The 19,648-nt window shown below is 41.5% G+C and overlaps 2 protein-coding genes across 3 annotated transcripts in view; one reads left to right on the top strand and one right to left on the bottom strand.

Moving 5' to 3' along the window:
- Positions 1-10,465, top strand: part of LOC138983201 (sodium- and chloride-dependent neutral and basic amino acid transporter B(0+)-like) — a 73,354-nt gene extending 62,889 nt beyond the window's left edge. The window contains exons 5-14 of the mRNA XM_070356612.1: positions 1,659-1,791; positions 2,266-2,439; positions 2,866-2,972; positions 3,555-3,679; positions 4,381-4,493; positions 5,050-5,190; positions 5,838-5,934; positions 7,895-7,974; positions 8,957-9,127; positions 9,682-10,465. Of these exons, the coding sequence (XP_070212713.1) occupies positions 1,659-1,791; positions 2,266-2,439; positions 2,866-2,972; positions 3,555-3,679; positions 4,381-4,493; positions 5,050-5,190; positions 5,838-5,934; positions 7,895-7,974; positions 8,957-9,127; positions 9,682-9,951 (1,411 nt within the window). The 3' untranslated portion in view covers positions 9,952-10,465. The remainder of the gene's footprint in view (positions 1-1,658; positions 1,792-2,265; positions 2,440-2,865; positions 2,973-3,554; positions 3,680-4,380; positions 4,494-5,049; positions 5,191-5,837; positions 5,935-7,894; positions 7,975-8,956; positions 9,128-9,681) is intronic.
- Positions 1-19,648, bottom strand: part of LOC138982790 (failed axon connections homolog) — a 170,556-nt gene that overhangs the window by 142,704 nt on the left and 8,204 nt on the right. The window contains exon 6 of one of the 2 annotated variants that reach the window (XR_011460978.1): positions 18,259-19,394. Coding sequence is in view for 1 of the 2 variants with exons in the window: in XM_070356136.1 (XP_070212237.1) it covers positions 19,249-19,394 (146 nt within the window). In the remaining variant the exon portion in view is untranslated. Of the gene's footprint in view, positions 1-17,242; positions 19,395-19,648 lie in introns of those variants that run through there. The other variant, XM_070356136.1, reaches the window with a different exon arrangement.

The following is a 19,648-nucleotide window of genomic DNA, read 5'->3' as shown; positions in this document are numbered from 1 at the left end:
ACTTATTACACTCGATTTTCTTTCAGAACAAAAGCGTGCGATCTTCAAACGTAATCACTATTTATATCAGACCTTCAATGTTACTCATCTTTGTTTTGGGCTGCGTTTTGCGATGTAAAGAAGGTGAAATAAAGGTCATTGCGCTAGTTTCCAGAGTGTGTGTGTGTGTGTGTGTGTGTGTGTGTGTGTGTGTGTGTGATCGCGTACGCGAGCGTGTGTGCATGCGCACGCATGTGTTTATGTGCGTGCGTGCGTGTGTGCGTGCGTGAAAGTGTGCCAGTGCTTGCATGCTTGTGTGCGTCTGTTTGCCTATTTTTCCTGAGATACATTTTTTCTTACGCCTCCGCCTTAATTTGAGCAACCCCATCTAAACGGTGCTAAAACTCTTCTTTCTTCGTGAATTATCTGATTCACGAATCACCAGAGAACAAAAACACTTTACGTGTTTCCTGCTAAGCTGTGGTGCTTCCCTTTTCTTGCTAACTTCCCTTCGACATCTTTTGTCCCCCTGATAAATTGACGCCGTTTCATGCAGCAGCAACCTTCACACACAAAATAAGATTCTTTGTTTCTTGCTTTGCTTCAATCTTCTGCGAAACGTCTTTTGTCATTCCGGTTTCTGCTCCCGTTATCTGAGAAAAAAAATCTTTTCTGTCCAAAGCAAAAAACAACAACCAAAGAAGCAGATGAATAAAACAAACAGAAAAACAAAATATTCATAAGTGCGCGTGCAAGATGTGGCAGGCCTTGTGGCGTGTTGTGAATGAAATCGATACAAAACGGATATTGGTCTCCCCTGGGACTCGCACGTAATTACAGCGCGCATGAAACTGCCAGTGCTGTGTTTTGTTTTATCTGTCGCTTGGGTGCGTGTGATAAAAGGCAGAAGACAATTTTTATGATTGGGGCGTAGGGGAGAGTGCTTGATTGGCTCGCTGCTGTTTTGGCTGCAAAACTGCGGAAACAGCTTAAAACGCCCTATCTCTTCCCTGTGTGTGTGTGTGTGTGTGTGTGTGTGTGTGTGTGTGTGTGTGTGTATCTCTCTCTCAGTCTCTGTCTCTCTGTCTCTGTCTCTCTCTTCTCTCTCTCTCTCTCTCTCTCTCTCTCTCTCTCTCTCTCTCTCTCTCTCTCTCTCTCTCTCTTTATCTATCCATCCGCGTCCGCCCCGGCTGTGTACAAATACTTGTGTTTTACTATGTGTTCATCCGTGCATTTCTGTGTGTAAAAAATATGCATAAACTGTTTAAAAACTATTCATCAAAATGATTTGAACTTTTGCAGAAATGTTTTAAACATGCTGATAGATGTTTTATTCCACAGGCTAAGCTCTAGCTAAAAAAAAATTAAAGAGATACACATTTTCCAGTTTTTATAAATGTTGTACCCACAAAGTTAATTGTATCACCTCAACTCTTTTTGTTCCTAGAACTTAGCCTGTGGAACAAAACATCTATCAGAATGTCTTAAACATTTCAGCAAAAGTTGAAATCATTCTGATGAATAGTTTTGAAATTATCTTGTCATCCGTGAGCTAACATGTTTCGATTGATCGTTTTGCTTATTTTTCATTTAATGATTTTGACTAAGTCAATCTAAAAGCAATGGTTTCGTTGTGTTGCGGACTCTAAACATGAGTGTATGTCAACGCTATGTTACAGGCAAGAGTTCCTGCAGAGGTCGGACCGCATCGGGAGCATCAGCCCGCCTGTGTGGTACCTGGTGCTGGCTCTGCTGGCAGTGTGGATCATCGTCTTCCTCTTCACTCTCAAAGGTTCCGCTGGACTGGGCAAGGTGAGACGTTTTGTTCAGTGTAGAATTAGTCAAGAATTAAAAATAAAGTAAATAAACGAATAAAGAAATACAAATTATAAAGGATTAACACAAAATAACAATACAGTATTTCCAAAAATGAAAAAGTTGCCGCAAAACGTTCTGAATGCGCATGATTGACTTATTTGAGGCTGCCTGCAAAGAGTAAACATAAGTGTCAAGAGTACGAGCTTGCAAGAAAATTAGTAGCAGTTGTTATAGATCCTGCGCATGAAGACGCTGGACACAACGCCAGTGAAATCTAGAACTAGCTACTTGTGTCGACAATACAAGCTCACAAAACTGCCGGTAGTTGTAACGACATTGTTATGGCTGCAGATTGTGTGCATCCTGACGCCAGTCACAGCGTTAATGAAATCTAGAACTAGCTACTTGTGTCGACAATACAAGCTGACAAAACTGCTGGTAGTTGTAAAGACATTGTTATGGTTGCAGATTGTGTGCATCCTGACGCCAGTCACAGCGCTAGTGGTGTGCATCGTGCTGATCTACGCCTACGCCGTCATCCCAGGGGCCTGTGACGCCCTCTACACCTTCTTCTCCGGCAATCTGCACAACCGCCATGAGAACGGCATCGTCTATGTTCAGATGCAGCTCGGGGATGCCAAGGTAAGCTGCCTGTCTTTTTCTTTCAACTTTAAACAAAATTAAGACAGGTATGTTTATTTTGTTTGTCCGTCTTGTGTGTCAGACTTGTGCTTTTCGTAAATCTGCCATCAGATTTTTAAGGGAGAATAATGACGTGTCTATACGTTGCTGGTTCGTTGGTTGTTTGTCTGTTGTTACAACCATTAAAGAATCAAGTAAAGTAAAACTGAGCAGTCATTGTGAGTGATTCGGTTGACACCTATCACAACATTTTCCAGTTGTTGTTGTGTTTTTTTAAATTTGTTAAATAGCATCATTTCATATTATGTCCATAATTTGCGATGTGACGTTCTTATGCTCGCTTGCTTGCCTGCAACAGGGGACAACATGAATGAAAAGTTGCGCGTGCGTGTCATGGCCACACTCATCTGTATCTGTGTGTTGTAGATGTGGCTGGACGCCCTGGACCTTCACCTGTACGGACTGGGACTGTGGGCCGGCATCCTGCCTTCCCTGGGCAGTCACCTTACCAACAAGAAGGTCGTCGTTAATGCGTGAGTCACACTTCCCTTCTCACTTGGGCTTTTCATTCTTATCCTTTCAACCCAGGAAGGTCATACAGGACCGATTCGCTTTTGTTCTTTTACATCTGTTTGAAACTAAAGGTTCAAAGTTTTAAAACTAGTCACATTCTAGGCATATTACAGTAAAAGGAAGAAGGTGCGCTGGTGAGTGATAACCCTACAAACCTGCCTGTCTGCCTGTCGTTCAGTTATGGTTGTCCATGTAATGTCGCTGGCCATAATTCCGGCAGTTTGACAAGCGTTCAGACAGGCAATATGCCGGAAGAACCAAAGTCTGAACCAAAGAAGAGTCATGGTTATATCATTGAAAGAAGAGAAATGATTTTCAAAGGAACCAGCAAAGAGCAAAGTTTGGCCTATTTTATGAGTTTTTGACTTATTCACACAAGATCCCTTTATTTACAATACTGGCTGCGAAATATGAATATGAATCTCTGTGCAGTTGGTTTACGGTGACTCGTAGCCAGATGTGACTGGGACTGAAAATGCTGGCGACAGAAATAATTCCGTTTACCTAGTAAGGTTGACGCTTTACCGTATCTGTTCCTCCAGTGCTGTGGGGGTGATGATGTTGTTCTATGGCTGCCTGCCGCACCTCCTGCTCGTGGCCATCGCTCCCTTCATCGACCCCGCCTACAACACGGGGTGGTTTGGTCATGCTCACGGCGTCAAGTCAGGTAAGATCTGAAAGCTGAGGTATTAAAGCAGTATACCTTTAATTGACGGTCAGCCTTTGGAGCCATCCAAAAGTGTCCCTACATTTCAGGTGGCCTTTTGTGAGAGGGATGTCTTTGGTGTTGAGTTGATAAGCTTTGGGGAAGAAACGACAGACAGTGTCCTTTCATCGGAAGGGCTTTACATTACAGGGAATACGGTAACATCAACTGACATTCATTTTCCCAGTTGCTTTGACAAGTTTGACAACAATCCAAACCATGGTCCTGTACACAATATAAGTGCCATGAGTCGGACTTCCAATGTTTCATCACATAGCAGTGCTATTAACCTGCTTACCTTTGCGATTTTGCCATACTTCCTGTCGAAAGTATTTTAAAATGTAACTACCGTAGACACTGTCCAGGACGTAACACCAATGTCTGAGTGAGAATCCTTTTCTGCCAGGGGAATTCAATGACCCCCCCCCCTCCACCGCCACGAACTTTATTTATGAATAGTATTTCAAAGACAGTTTAGTGATTAGGCAGGTCTGTCATGTAGTACATGCGTTTCTTGAAAGTGGAAAAAAATGTGAATGCGAAATAGACAAAACACGAAGTTATTTGCTGAGACAAACATGAAGTTATATGCTAAACGTGAACTGTCCAATATCACAGTTTATGTTATTTCAACATCTCTGATATGTTCCGTCTTTGTGCAGGCCTGTCGTACCTGTTCATCTCCGTGCCCCACACCATGGCCAAGCACGGCCTGTCTCCCTTCATCGCTTTTCTGCTTTTCCTGGCCTATGTGCTGCTGGGGCTTCATCACCTGGTGAGTGAGAGACAACGAGCCATATTATTGTTGATAGTTCCTGTGAAAAGACAAGATGTACAGAGGAAGCACCCTTGTACTGATAAGACTCCAATTGAAAACTTACTCATTATTAACACCTTACTTTTTAACATGTTCTCTTCATAACCTCTGTAAGTTATAACCTCCTTTTTTTAAGACTCCCTCCCTTTTAAGATATGATTTTCCCAGATTTCGGAGGTCTTAACTAGGGGGTTCCATTGTGTAGGGCTTGATTTTCTTTGCAGAACAACTCAGGACTAAGGTAGTAAGGTAAGCGTTTATTATGTGTCTCTTATACTTCAAGGCTATTCATGAGAGATTTTGAGTTTCCATCATGAGGATTTCTTTTAGATCCGTGTTCCTCTGTGTGCAACGAAATTCTGGACGGAAATTGTTTGTTTATTTAAATAACAACTTAGAACTCACACAAAAATCATGATATTTTCAACAGCAGAGCAGGCAAACACTGAAAAACGGGTTTTTTTCGTCACTTTGGAACAGATTTTTTTTTTAAGCCATAATTTTTCTGTGCCAGGTGCTTCATGTGCTGGTGGTGTGGGAGAACGTGTGGCCGGCCCTGCCCCGTCCCGTCATGCTCTTCTTCCGTCGCCCCGCCCTCCTCCTGGCTGTCTTCTGCTTCCTCTCCTTCATACTGTCCGCGCCCTTTGCCTCGGGGGTGAGTGGCAAACATGGGGTCGGCTGATCCCATCATGGGCGTTCCCATACTGGGCGTTCCCGTAGTGAGCGATCCCGAAATGGGCTTTCCATTAATAGGCGTTCCCGTTATGGGTATTCCGTTTTGGGCGTTCTCGTAATAGGCGTTCCCGTTGTGGGTGTTCCCCTTATGGACGTTCCCATTATGTGCGTTCTCGTATTGGGCGTTCCCGTTACAGACGTTCCCGTAATGGACGTTCCCGTAATGGGCGCTCCCGAAATGGGCGTTCCCGTTGTGTCATCCATACATAACGGTTGTTTCAACCAATCGTCCAGTGCGACTCTCTGAAGGTCTATGCTTTTTTACTTAAGATAGCAATTAATACGATACCATGCCATAAGCATTTACAAAGAAAGTGTGATGAATCCATTCTCAGACTACACCAGGTGTTATTCGACAATTTGAAAGTGTTTTTTTTTTATTAATTTATAATAAAAACAAAATTAAGAAAATAATGAAACAGTGCACTATGACGAATGTGGTTGATTCTTGACAAGACAATGCACTTCGAAGAATGTGTGTTGCATATGAGATGCTTCAGCGTGTAAGGGATGTTGCTAGTGCAGTACACATGATGTGTGTGTGTGTGTGTGTGTGTGTGTGTGCAGTGCGGCGTGTACCTGTACCAAGTGGTGCGTTTCTACGTGGATCGTCTCCTCTTCGCTCTCGTCATCTTCAGCATGGTGCCCTTCATCATCGGCTATTGTAAGTTGTTTCTCCTTGTCCTAATGCTTGATTCTTCATGAAGCGCCCAAATGTAAAGTGACATTGCCATTGGCTAAGTCATCGCCTGTCGTTCTCCTTGTCCTTCTCTGTGACACGCCAAAAGTGACATTACCATTGGCTAAGTCATCGCCTGTCGTTCTCCTTGTCCTAATGCTTGATTCTTCATGAAGCGCCCAAATTTAAAGTGACATTGCCATTGGCTAGGTCATCGCCTGTCGTTCTCCTTGTCCTAATGCTTGATTCTTCATGAAGCGCCCAAATTTAAAGTGACATTGCCATTGGCTAAGTCATCGCCTGTCGTTCTCCTTGTCCTAATGCTTGATTCTTCATGAAGCGCCCAAATTTAAAGTGACATTGCCATTGGCTAAGTCATCACCTGTCGTTCTCCTTGTCCTAATGCTTGATTCTTCATGAAGCGCCCAAATTTAAAGTGACATTGCCATTGGCTAAGTCATCGCCTGTCGTTCTCCTTGTCCTAATGCTTTATTCTTCATGAAGCGCCCAAATTTAAAGTGACATTGCCATTGGCTAAGTCATCGCCTGTCGTTCTCCTTATCCTTCTCTGTGACACGCCAAAAGTGACATTACCATTGGCTTTCGATAAGTAAGAAAAAGTGTTTGACTTTCTTATAAGCTTTCTTGGCTTTTTCGTAAACCTTCTTGACTTCTTACTAAAGCAGGTTGATTTTGTAATGGGCGTTATTGACTTCCTCATATATTCACTTGATTTTGTAATGGGCGTTATTGACTTCCTCATTACATTTAGTCAAGTTTTGACTAAATGTTTTAACATAGAGGGGGAATCGAGACGAGGGTCGTGGTGTATGTGTGTGTGTGTGTGTGTCTGTGCGTGTGTGTGTGTAGAGCGATTCAGACTAAACTACTGGACCGATCTTTATGAAATTTTACATGAGAGTTCCTGGGTATGATATCCCCAGACGTTTTTTCTTTTTTCGATAAATGTCTTTGATGACGTCATATCCGGCTTTTTGTAAAAGTTGAGGCGGCACTGTCACACCTTCATTTTTCAATCAAATTGATTGAAATTTTGGCCAAGAAATCTTCGACGAAGGCCGGATTTCGGTATTGCATTTCAGCATGGAGGCTTAAAAATTAATGAATGACTTTGGTCATTAAAAATCTGAAAATTGTAATTAAAATTATTTTTTTATAAAACGATCTAAAATTACTTTTATTTTATTCTTCATCATGTTCTGATTCAAAAAACATATAAATATGTTATATTCGGATTAAAAACAAGCTCTGAAAATTAAAAATATAAAAATTATGATTAACATTAAATTTCCGAAATCGTTTTAAGAACAATTTCATCTTATTCCTTGTCGGTTCCTGATTCCAAAAACATATAGATATGATATGTTTAGATTAAAAACACGCTCAGAAAGTTAAAACGAAGAGAGGTACAGTAAAGCGTGCTATGCAGCACAGCGCAACCGCTACCGCGCTGAACAGGCTCGTCACTTTCACTGCCTTTTGCACTAGCGGCGGACTACGGTCATTGTGAAAAAATGCAGTGCGTTCAGTTTCATTTTGTGAGTTCCACAGCTTGACTAAATGTGGTAATTTCGCCTTACGCGACTTGCATATTAACTTGATTTTGTAATGGGCGTTATTGACTTCCTCATATATTCACTTGATTTTGTAATGGGCGTTATTGACTTCCTCATATATTCACTTGATTTTGTAATGGGCGTTATTGACTTTCTCATATATTCACTTGATTTTGTAATGGGCGTTATTGATTTTCTCATATATTTACTTGATTTTGTAATGGGCGTTATTGACTTTCTCATACATTCACTTGATTTTTAACCAGAATTCAAAGAAGAATTTCCCAAAAGACTGTCCGTGTCGCTTTTTACTTGATCTGTATCAGAACAAACTGACTGTACACTATCTTCCATGACTGTGTTTGCAGTGCGACAGGAGACGTTCCGTCTGCCCATAGAGCGCATCTGGATGAGTGTGTGGTATGGCATCGCCTCCCTCACCACGGCTGTAAGTATTATCTGGATGAGTGTGTGGTATGGCATCGCCTCCCTCACCACGGCTGTAAGTATTATCTGGATGAGTGTGTGGTATGACATCGCCTCCCTCACCACGGCTGTAAGTATTATCTGGATGAGTGTGTGGTATGACATCGCCTCCCTCACCACGGCTGTAAGTATTATCTGGATGAGTGTGTGGTATGACATCGCCTCCCTCACCACGGCTGTAAGTATTATCTGGATGAGTGTGTGGTATGACATCGCCTCCCTCACCACGGCTGTAAGTATTATCTGGATGAGTGTGTGGTATGACATCGCCTCCCTCACCACGGCTGTAAGTATTATCTGGATGAGTGTTTTATGACATCGCCTCCCTCACCACGGCTGTTAGTATATTTTGTGGATTAATTGACACAAAATTCCAACCGACTTTATAGCTGGATGTGGCTGTGTGCTTTTACTTGATACATGCTTGCTTTTACAATGCACGTCCAACACAAATATTCTAAACCAATTGTGGACGGAAACTAGTGTGGTCTACAACTGCAAGACCTCTGCCTTTCCTGTTTACATATATAACCTCAACACTGCATCTTTGTTGTGCAATTGTAGATATGAACCTTGAGCAAGAACATTAAAAAGACATAAATCTTAGCAAGAACATTAAAACAGCGTGATTTTTTTTTTAAATGATTAAAGTCAAATTGTATCGATGAGCTATGAAATAGCGTGGAGGCTGTCCTTATTTGAGCCTGGAGTTGACTTCGCGAAGATTGCGCCTGGATTTTTACCGAAAAGGTTTTGCCAAAGCTTTGTGCATCGTGTTTCGTGCAGTAGACTTCACAAAGTCGACTTCGCCCAATTATAATCTCAGGCTTTAGGAAATTAAATTCAGAGCTTGCGGCTGGGTGACGTATTTGCATTAGCAGTGAAATCTCGAAATCCGTCCAGGATGAGTTGAATACACGTACAATGTCATGTCTCTCCGACAGAGCCTGCTCATCTACAACTTCGCGGTGTACATCTACCCGGAGCGGGTGGTGGGGTATGACGAGCGGTGGGCGGAGGACGTGGGGTGGTGCGTGGCCATCACCCCCCTCCTGCTGGGCGTGGCTCTGGGCGCGCTGCACGCGCTGCTCAAAGGTCAAGGCAACCTCCTGGAGGTAAGCACAGAACGAACGTTTAACTTTCACCTTTTTTTTCAGCACAGAACGGTTAACTCTCATTTAATTTTTTTCAGACGCGTTTGTTTGTGTTTTTGTTTGTTTGTTGGTTGGTTTGTTTGTTTAAAACTCATATTTCGTATGGCTATTTGCAGATCTCTTGGTGATGTAATGATTGACCATCTCTATCTTGTACTTGTTAGAGTCTTATGTTATATCTTTACTTTAAATCTCTCTGACTTTTTTATTTGAGGGGAGCAGGAGGAGGGTTGTAGATGTTTTAAAAGCCATTTACTTTGAAAGACATGAGCTCTTTCTTGTCCTTTATAATATCTGTTTTTTGTCCTGTGCATTTCAAAACAATTTTTGTTGAACCGTTTGTAATCGTATGTTTGTGTGTTGTTGTTTTTCTTTTCTTGACACCGAGGTTCACGCCTCATTGGTATAGATCAGAAATATCAACAAAAACAAAATCAATGAACAAATCTGTTTTGATTTTCTTGTCTTCGGTCATTTTGCGCACATCTCATCATCCTTCTTTCGTCTTTGTGCAGCGGTTCCTGGGGTCACTGAAGATGGGCCGAGTGCCGGAGCCAGACAACACGGACGACTACGACTCGGGGGAGACAGGGGACACCGCCGTGCAGGGGGGTCGCTCCCCCCGCCCCCCGCACACCCCCCGCTCCCTCTCCCAGCCCCTGGTGCCCAGCTCCCAAGGCCCCCTCCCCTCGGGCATCCCGAGCTACGGCGTCATGGACAAAGCGGAGGTAGAGGTCATTATGAACAGCAGCAAGTCCTGTGACGGCGACATTGCCCGCGTCTGAAGCTGCAGGGGTTTGGGGTTCGAACCCACCTTCAGACTGCTTTTCTTGCACACGAAGATGCATACAATACAAACACAACACAACAAAACAAAACGAAGCAACAAAAAGATGTTCAGTGACTTGTACTGAAATATGGAGTTCCGTGCTTAAAGAGACGCCATTGAAATACACAAAGATTACGGTAGGATTGCAAACGCTGGTTACAGTGGGATGAGGGAGGGGGGGCATAGAGGGGGGTGGGGGCTTAAGAGAGTGATGGAACTCTGACTTAAAGCTTTGTGCAAACAGTACTGTTGTTTTAGAGGAGAAATGTGTTTGATGGTCGAAACATAATGACATTTTTCTAAGGATGATGGGACACTGAGAACAGCACAAGGTGTCCACCTTTGGAAAGTTTTCTCAGCTGAGATGCCTCATACTGCAGATATCACCATGTGGCTTGTACCTGTATTTACCAAGAGTACTTCGACACAAATCACATTTTGAACTAAGCGAAAAACCACATTTGAACGTAGATTATGGGGTGGTGGGTGGGGGGGGGGAGGGGGCTTAGCAAAGGAGGGTTGGGGTCATAACGCGCCAAAACAAGGCGCATGTTTCAAAACGTGAACTGACAAGTCTGAAGTCTCACAAGAACATCAGACGCCAGAGAGTGTCGGTATTTCCTTGTTAACGTGGGGCGATAATTCACGGAACATAAAAAATGAATTTTCATTACAAGAAACAACATCAAAAACAACATCAAAAACAACATCAAAAACAACATCAAAAACAACATCAAAAACAACATCAAAAACAACATCAAAAACAACATCAAAAACAACAAACATGGGCGGAAATCATTGTGGTGTAAGCAAGTGCTGAAAAGATGAGACTTTGCTAAATAAAGAAAAAAAGCCTGAAACTTGCTAACAAATAAAACGGAACTGGACAGTTGTACTGGTGAAATATATTGGTGAATTACGTAAACAAGTGGTGTCAGATACAACTGTACTGGTGTGCTTCATTCGTCTTCAACTTTTTTCCGTCGTGTACAACTTGTATATATAATTGTTCACATACTTCTTTTCATTCTGTGAACAAATCCTTATGTTAAAGTGGTGTTATAAAAAAAGAAATGTACATTCGACTCATATTACCACCAGCAACAACAGCTACAGTTATTCAACAAGTGGAAATTTATTTATATAGAGTAGGGTTTTATCCATTTTTTCAGCTTAGAAACTACATTCATTCAACATGAGTTACGTCTTTATTCCTGTGTCGCATAATATACTCAACAAAGTAAAATAATTAATTGTGTTTAAAAAAAACTTAAATAAGTTGTTCAACTTATTTGTGCTTGCAAAATGATTGATGGCACAAAAAACACACAAATAAAAGCAACAGCACAAAAGCTTGAATCTCTCATTTTTGTTGGTTACGTGGAGCAGACTGGTCAACTGCAGACAGGAACTAAAACCTTTCTATTGGACATTGATATATCTACGCAAATTAATTCAGTGTCTATGACAAGCAAAACAGACATGTTCAGCAATAATGCTTGATATACAAACTAGTTATGCGTCCTTGAGGAATACAAAAATAAATGCAGGGGGGCGGGGGGAGGGGTATCATGTTTAAAAAGAAAAGTAAAGATAAAAGGCAATAGTTTGTTCAGTCTGCTGTCCCCGTCAACCCTCGACCACCTCCAATACCCACACACCGACCCTCCTCCCATCCTCCCTTCCCTTTGCCCCTTCTGTCTTCTCACGGCTTACGTGTCATTGTAGTGATTTTTACAATGTAGCACATGACTTCAGCGTCAGTAGACGAACAACTGTACGTCAGTGTTGACAGTAACGTTGCTCATCATCTCACATCTGTAATTGCAACCGGGGGATTCCCGCCTATGTGTTATAGTGTGTGTATATTTTTGTCATGGAACATCCGTTTAAAGGTGGCCCAGTTGCTAGTGATGGACCGTACCTTTCAAATAACTGTGTTGCGTTTCGTGTTGGGACCAAACTTGAGCGTTCCACTTTTTACGACTGAGACATTTGCTGTGTATAACCGTGTAAACTTGCATTTTGATATTTAATGTCTGTAAACAGATGAAAGACACACAGATAGATGTGAGGCCTGAGCTCGCGCGCGCACACAGTGACACGCACGGACACATACAAGGACACGCGCGGCGTGCGCGCTCGCGCACACACAGTCACACACACACACACACACACACACACACACACACACACACACGCACACACTGACACACACACCACACACACACACACACACACATATTACTGAACACATGTGATGATGAATATAGTCTGACCCATTTGTACATATTCAAGTTAAGTTCAGAAAATCATTAATGCGTCTTATCAATATTGCAAGGCTTTGTGGTGATAGATCTTTTTCCACGTGTGTTGCTTGTATGTTTTATGAATATGTTATGTCATGGTGACCTGCCAAATGGATGTCATACTGCCAATCGTTTTAGCTGTCACTGTTACTACTCTGTAATAGTAGCCTAGTTTTTATTCATCCTCAATATAGAGGTAACTGTTTCATTGAATGAATGAACAATCAATTGTGCTTTGAATAAGGTGATTGTATGATCATTCAAGAAAATAAGAGCATTCAAGTGGTGTTTTTTCTAACGCTTGCAGGGGAATTATCAAGTTAGCTGTTATTAATTAGTTCACAATGTTAGGCGTTATGTTTACCAACGCTGTTCGTTCTTTGGCGCAAAAAATTAATGTTACACTATGTTTTTCTCTTGTCGTCACATACGACAAAACTCGATCTTCTAACCAAAGGTGATTGCGCGGTGATCCGTTTCAGTCTTGTGTTGATATTCCGTTGTTTATACATTGTGTTTTTATATATTCACGGGTATGGAGCGTGTCGTATTAATAGAGTGAATGTCACAGGGATGCGTTAGAACACACAATATTGAAACGTTTGACTTCAAATAGTATTACACTCCCATTTACCATTCTTAAGCCGTTAGAGTGTCTTCCCAAGCGATATAGTTCCACAAAGACGGTGTGTGGCTACCCATAATATCATACGTACATTAACAGATAGATGTGAGGCCTGAGGCCTGATTGTATCAACACAGCAACATGGCCCAAACATATTGAGAGACTTGCGATGGCACTATAGACAGCATAGGTAGTGGTCATTTCGGCCGAAATCCTGGCACTCGAGAAGGAGAAGAAGATGGAAGGCCCTGAAGGGAACATTTTACATACATACAATCGTAGTACAGGACAATGACCTCATAAATGAACGCAAGAGTACGGACCAGAAGTTTTGCTAGTCCTACAGCTCGAACGCCAGAAAAATAAGCTGAAGTTATATCTCTGGTGCCACTGGAACAAGCTTAGTGGTGTATTAAAACAACCGCCCCAGTTAGCGACTTCCATCCTAGTTCATATCCTCGCAGAGTCACTGCAGCGGACCTAAAGACGTTATTGACGATATGGCATGGCCGGGATCGCAGAAGAAAAATGGTATCTTCGCTCAACTTTATTTGCTGTTGTTAGGATAGTTAACAAAAACAACAACAACAACAACAACAACAACAAGCGATCAAGATGCCATTAAACTTTTCTCTTTGGTATACATGTATAGTATGTGTAAATGGATGAAATCCCACACGCACATATACGTAATACATCTGGAGGCCCCACCCTCGATCGTGTTCGACTGACGTGAATTATTCTTTCGTTATTACAATGTAAACAGTGGCGGAATCTCTTGCGCTTCTTCTTCAGCGTTTGATGATGGTTGTGCGATCTGTTGGCTTGTCTATGGTATTATCTACTGCTATTCTTTGATGGCGAGTGCAGTGGGATTTGTCCTTTTTTTTTTTAGCCAATAAACATGTGTCATGTTTGAAATGTTGTCGTGTTTGATTAGAAAATCTGAATTGTTAAAAAAGTAAATTGTCGGAGAAAATGGGGATTGTTGTTTTAAAGTGGGAGGGGGCAGGGATGCGGGGGGGGGGGGGGGGGGGGCTCAGTGGTACGTTTCAGAGAGTGGAATGGTTGTTATGAGTGGTGTTTTCTTTTTATTGTACATATTTTACTTTAGATTACATTTTGTGCGGTGAAGTGCAATATATTACATTTTGTGGAGTGAAGTGCAATAGCATATAACATGTATGCGGTGAAGTGCAATAGTAAATTACATGTTACGTTGTATAAAACAGTTGTATACTGTTTGTTCAGGATTTTTGTTAGTATCTCAGTCACCTGTCAAAAGTAGTCATGGACTCTTGATTTTGACATAAACGGCCCTATTCCTCCGGCTGTCCCTGTCCACAATCAATACATTATTACACCCCCGGTATAGGGGTGTGTATAGGTTTCGCTCGATGTGTTTGTTTGGGTGTTTGTGTGTTTGTGTTCGCATATAGATCTCAAGAATGAACGGACCGATCGGCACCAAACTTGGTGAACAGGTTCTATACATTCCTGAGACGGTCCTTACAAAAATTTGGACCAGTCAAACACACGGTTAGGGAGTTATTGGTGGATTAAAATTATACAAGGACTTATACAGGGACATCTTCATGGTCAAAGGGAAATAACCATTCTCACTCAGTCACTGCCACCAACTGAGAAGGTTATTTCCCTTTGACGGGGGTGTTTTTCCTACCTCATAGGAATTTCTTGTTGCTGTCACTTTTAGAATTGAACTCCTGGAGCAAGAGAACAAACCCAAGAAATACAATTCTATGTTGCCAGAAAGGAGGAAATGTCCTTAATTCAGTAATCCTTCAGTATCCTTGATGCTTTTGAAAAATATCAACTTTAAGGGTGGGGAGGGGGGGGGTGTAAGAGAGAGTACCTAAACGTCCTTATCGCTGCTGTTTGTATTCCTATGACAATTAAAAACTACCATTGAGAGTCACACTGTATCTCAAATGATGCTTGCTCCTTAATTAAAGAAAATAGCATTGATGCGCACAAGCACAAATCGGCACGTAAGACAATGATTTTAAATAATAAGTGATATGATAATCCTCGTTTGGGATGCTCTACAGAAGACCACCAGCTTCATCTCCAGAGCTGGAATCCGAGTGTTTAAATGCGATCGACAAGTAAAGAATAGAAGAAGACTGCGAGGATTTGTATGCCGGTTGAACACAGTACGCCTTTTAACTTTGAAATAAGTGCGGCGTTGCCTCATTCGTTGTTTTCAGCCACGTGAGACACGTAAAGCGTGACAGTCCACGCCTTGACGACCTAGCAGCGTGGGTAGAAAAATGGCCGTCGCAGCGGATTTGGGATTGATGACGTCAAGTGAAAACGGCGGATTTACAGTCGTAATTATTGTTGTTGATGGATGATGATGGTGGTTTTGTGCTTCTTTTTAGTTGTTTTTTAATAAATCAGCAATGTTGCTGTATCATCGTGAGAGTGTGTAAATATATAACCAGTGTTCTTGGCACGCGCCAGATCTGTCAATGACAAAATAATTAATTTTCAGTCTCCGTAATGATTCCATTGTCGAGAAGTATGTTTGTTTGTCTACCTGTTAGCTTCTTTGATTCACACACACACTCACACACACACACACACACACACACACACACATACACACACACACACACACGTGACACACACACACTCACACACATACACACACACACACACACACAGATACACACACATACACACTCTCACAGACACACACACAATACACACACACACACATAATACACACACACTCACACACACACACACACACACACTCACACACACACACACACACACACACACACACACACACACACACACACACACACACACACACATCATTTATCAATGTTAAAAGGTACCGTAACTTTTGGCAAGGCTCCTTTCAATTTAGTTAACAAAAGGTAACAGTATGCTATGTACTGTTGTTGCGTAGCTTTTTGGTTTTGTTGTTTTTGTTGTTGTCCTGTTTACATTCAGCGTCGCCCCTTACATAAAGTTTTACAATATCGAGTGTATTCTAAAGGTAGGTAAAGGTATTCCCATAACCATGTTGGTCGCAGGAGAGTGAGATGTGAGAGATCTCAACTACTCTCGCGCCAGCTTTATGAGGGCGGTGCCCACTCCTCTCCCTCGCTGCCTTTGCCTCCCCGGGCCCTAAATAGGGCCAGGTACCCATTTCCAGCAATAGGTACTGCTTGGCAACATTCGAAAAACTAAAATACGGAAAAACAACTCAAATTCAATATATAAGCATCGATCTTCAATTTAGACCATGATTGCTCAAACCAAAGATGAAGATGCACCCAAGAAACTTCCTCAATCGCATAAGCTTCATTTCGTCACGATCATACAAAAAATGCATTTGTGGTTTTTTTAAGTTTTGAGAAAAACAAGAATTTGAAAAGGCTTAAGTAAGTCATCATTGCATTTTTGGCGTTAGTAAAAAAAAAATAAAAAAAAAGATTTTTTTTAAAAGCGATAACTGCAATCTTCAAATAAACGCTTTTGAGGCTTGTATTAAAAGAACGTTCGTAACACACTTTAAATAAATCAGTTAACACCTGAATGATATTTGTGGAAACAGAAACAAACATTAACAAGGCAAATCGTAGTTGGGATTGTGACTTCCGTTTTGGCTGAGATTGGCAAGAAGTTGGGCAACTCTACTCCAAGGAAGAACAGTTACGCTGTTTTTTTTAACGGGACTTCTGCTACCAATTATCACGTGATATAGCCGTGGTTGAGAGCAACAGAACGGACTTTCTGCTGCAAAACTGCCTAACCAATGAGTTACGACATTATGTAATGGTCGTGACTATTTTTTTTATATATATCATTTAAAAATAACTGAAAAACTCCTGTTTGCCCTTTGTTACAGGTTGAATAAAGTAAAAGTACAAATATTTTAAGTGCTAGTTTCATTATAACTGTTACTTTGCATTGTGTCATTTTTTGTAATCAAAATGTTTCTCCTATACATGCCATCTTACGTATCAAATAAAACATTTCATAAAGTGTGTGTGTCTTTCTGTTTGCATACATGCGTGTCCGTCTGTATGTCAGCCGGCCTATTTGTTCTGTGTGTATGTGTGTGTCAATGTATCTGTGTTCATGTGTATGTATTTGTAAGCGTGTCTGTGTATGTGTGTGTCAATGTCTATGTGCCTGTGCCCGTGTCTGTGTGTATTTTTGGATTGAATTCACTTGCATAAGCTTACAAAAAATAAAACAACGTATTTATGTACAAATATCGTCCACATTTCTCCATCCACACGGAAGCATAAGCACAACACACATTACGTTCATCTTTTTTCCCTTCATTTTATTCAATCAAAGATTACAGAAAGTGATATGGATAAAAACATTAAATGTCAAAAGTGAAATGGCAAAAACAAATTGGGCTTACATGTCAAAAAGTGAAATGGCTGAAAACAATCGCATCAAACTGACATTTGAGGAATTCTGTTTGCTGTTTGTATATATACTACTCTGATCATGGCCGAGTTGTAACGCACTTGCGCTCGGAAGCGAGAGGTTGCGAGTTCGACCCTGGGTCAGGGCGTTAGCAATTTTCTCCCCCCTTTCCTAACCTAGGTGGTGGGTTCAAGTGCTAGTCTTTCGGATGAGGCGAAAAACCGAGGTCCCTTCGTGTACACTACATTGGGGTGTGCACGTTAAAGATCCCACGATTGACAAAAGGGTCTTTCCTGGCAAAATTGTATAGGCATAGATAAAAATGTCCACCAAAATACCCGTGTGACTTGGAATAATAGGCCGTGAAAAGTAGGATATGCGCCGAAATGGCTGCGATCTGCTGGCCGATGTGAATGCGTGATGTATTGTGTAAAAAAAATCCATCTCACACGGCATGAATAAAATCCCTGCGCCTTGAATATGTGCGCGATATAAATTGCATACTTTTTTTTAAATAAATAAATCCATGCGCTTAGAACTGTACCCACGGAATACGCGCGATATAAGCCTCATATTGATTGATTGATTGATGTAAGTATAATTTCACAGAATGTTATCTGATTATATGTCAAACATGCACAATGAGATATTCTTCAGATTATTTAAAGAAGTTAACAGTTAAGGCACAGTTACAAATCTGACCGTTAATATCTTTCTTTCTTTCTTTATTTGGTGTTTAACGTCGTTTTCAACCACGAAGGTTATATCGCGACGGACCGTTAATATACGGGCACGGCTGGAATCAAAGGACGAAAATAACTTGATTTAAGAGCATGAGTTTAGATTGTTTGACACAATAGTATGAAGGATACATCAACTTTTGTTTTGCACACACACACGCATACACACATTTTGTTTCAATTCATTTAAGTACCGTTGCATTGCAAATACATGCATTATGACAAATTTGTTAACAGAATCAAATACTTCCAAAACTTGTATTTTTTCTGGCTAAAAATTGGCATTCTTGGGCCAAACAGATACATCGTTTTCGGCAAAAAGCTCCCAGTGCTCCTAGTTTCGTTGTTTTTGCACAAGAACGGTTGCAACAAAACAATTAGAGCCGGAAGACTGAACATTCTGGTAACAGCTCTCTCTCTCTCTCTCTCTCTCTCTCTCTCTCTCTCTCTCTCTCTCTCTCTCTCTCTCTCTCTCTCTCTCTCTCTCTGTCTGTCTCTCTGTGTGTATCTCTCTATCTCTATCTCTCTCTGTCTCTGTCTCTCTCTCGCTCTCTCTCTCTCTCTGTCTCTCTGTGTGTATCTCTCTCTCTCTCTCTCTCTCTCTCTCTCTCTCTCTCTCTCTCTCTCTCTCTCTCTCTCTCTCTCTCTCTCTCCGTCTTAGACCTCGTTTTTCAATAAACAAAACAATATCCTGCATAATGCAATAAAAATGGAATCAGTTCTGGTAACAGCAGTCGTTTTTCTCTGTCTCTGTGTCTGTGTCTCTGTCTGTCGCTGTCGTTCTCTGTCTGTCTGTCTGTCTGTCTGTCGGTCTGTCTGTCTGTCTGTCTGTCTGTCTGTCTCTCTCTGTCTCTCTCTCTCTTTTCTCATTGTTCGTTGTTTGATAAGTTTGGAATGTTAAATCAACGGAAAAGTCGTCAGCGGGATTTAAAGTCATATATGTACTTATATACGCGTGCTGCTGCTTTTGCTGCTCTCTCTCTCTCTCTCTCTTTCTCTCTCTCTCTCTACAAAATAAACCTTGTCCGTGGGAAATTCATGATAAATGTACATTCTGAAATATGCACCATAAATTTATTTTTTAAGCACAATTATGCAAAAAGGAACAAAGCGGCTGTTTTTTTCATTGGCCTTTTCAATATTGACAGCACAACAGTTCAAGGGGTGTTACTGCTGCTTATCTTTGGCAAGTACAGTTTGCAGCTGTCATCGACGTAATTGCGTCCCTTGCAACGCTCGTGCCAGTCGGGCCAGTAACGTTCTCGCATCCTTTCCACGAAGTCCACCAGGTTCGGCACATATTCTGAAAGGTTGGAGGGAAAAATACATAAAAACAGACATTATTAATATCCACTTGTTTTTGTTTTTACCTGTCGGCTGATAAGCAAGAGAAAAAAAGCGTCTTAGATGAATCTTCCGACGTTTCACACCGTACAGCCTGTTAGCTGTCAACTCAGTCACGGGGCACACTACACACACACACTTTAACACACACACACACACTGTCACTCACACACACACACTGTCACACACACACACACACACACACACACACAC

Source organism: Littorina saxatilis, linkage group LG12 (genome assembly GCF_037325665.1).
Source record: "Littorina saxatilis isolate snail1 linkage group LG12, US_GU_Lsax_2.0, whole genome shotgun sequence".
Lineage (NCBI taxonomy): Eukaryota > Metazoa > Mollusca > Gastropoda > Littorinimorpha > Littorinidae > Littorina > Littorina saxatilis.
This window is presented reverse-complemented; position numbering and strand designations above follow the sequence as displayed.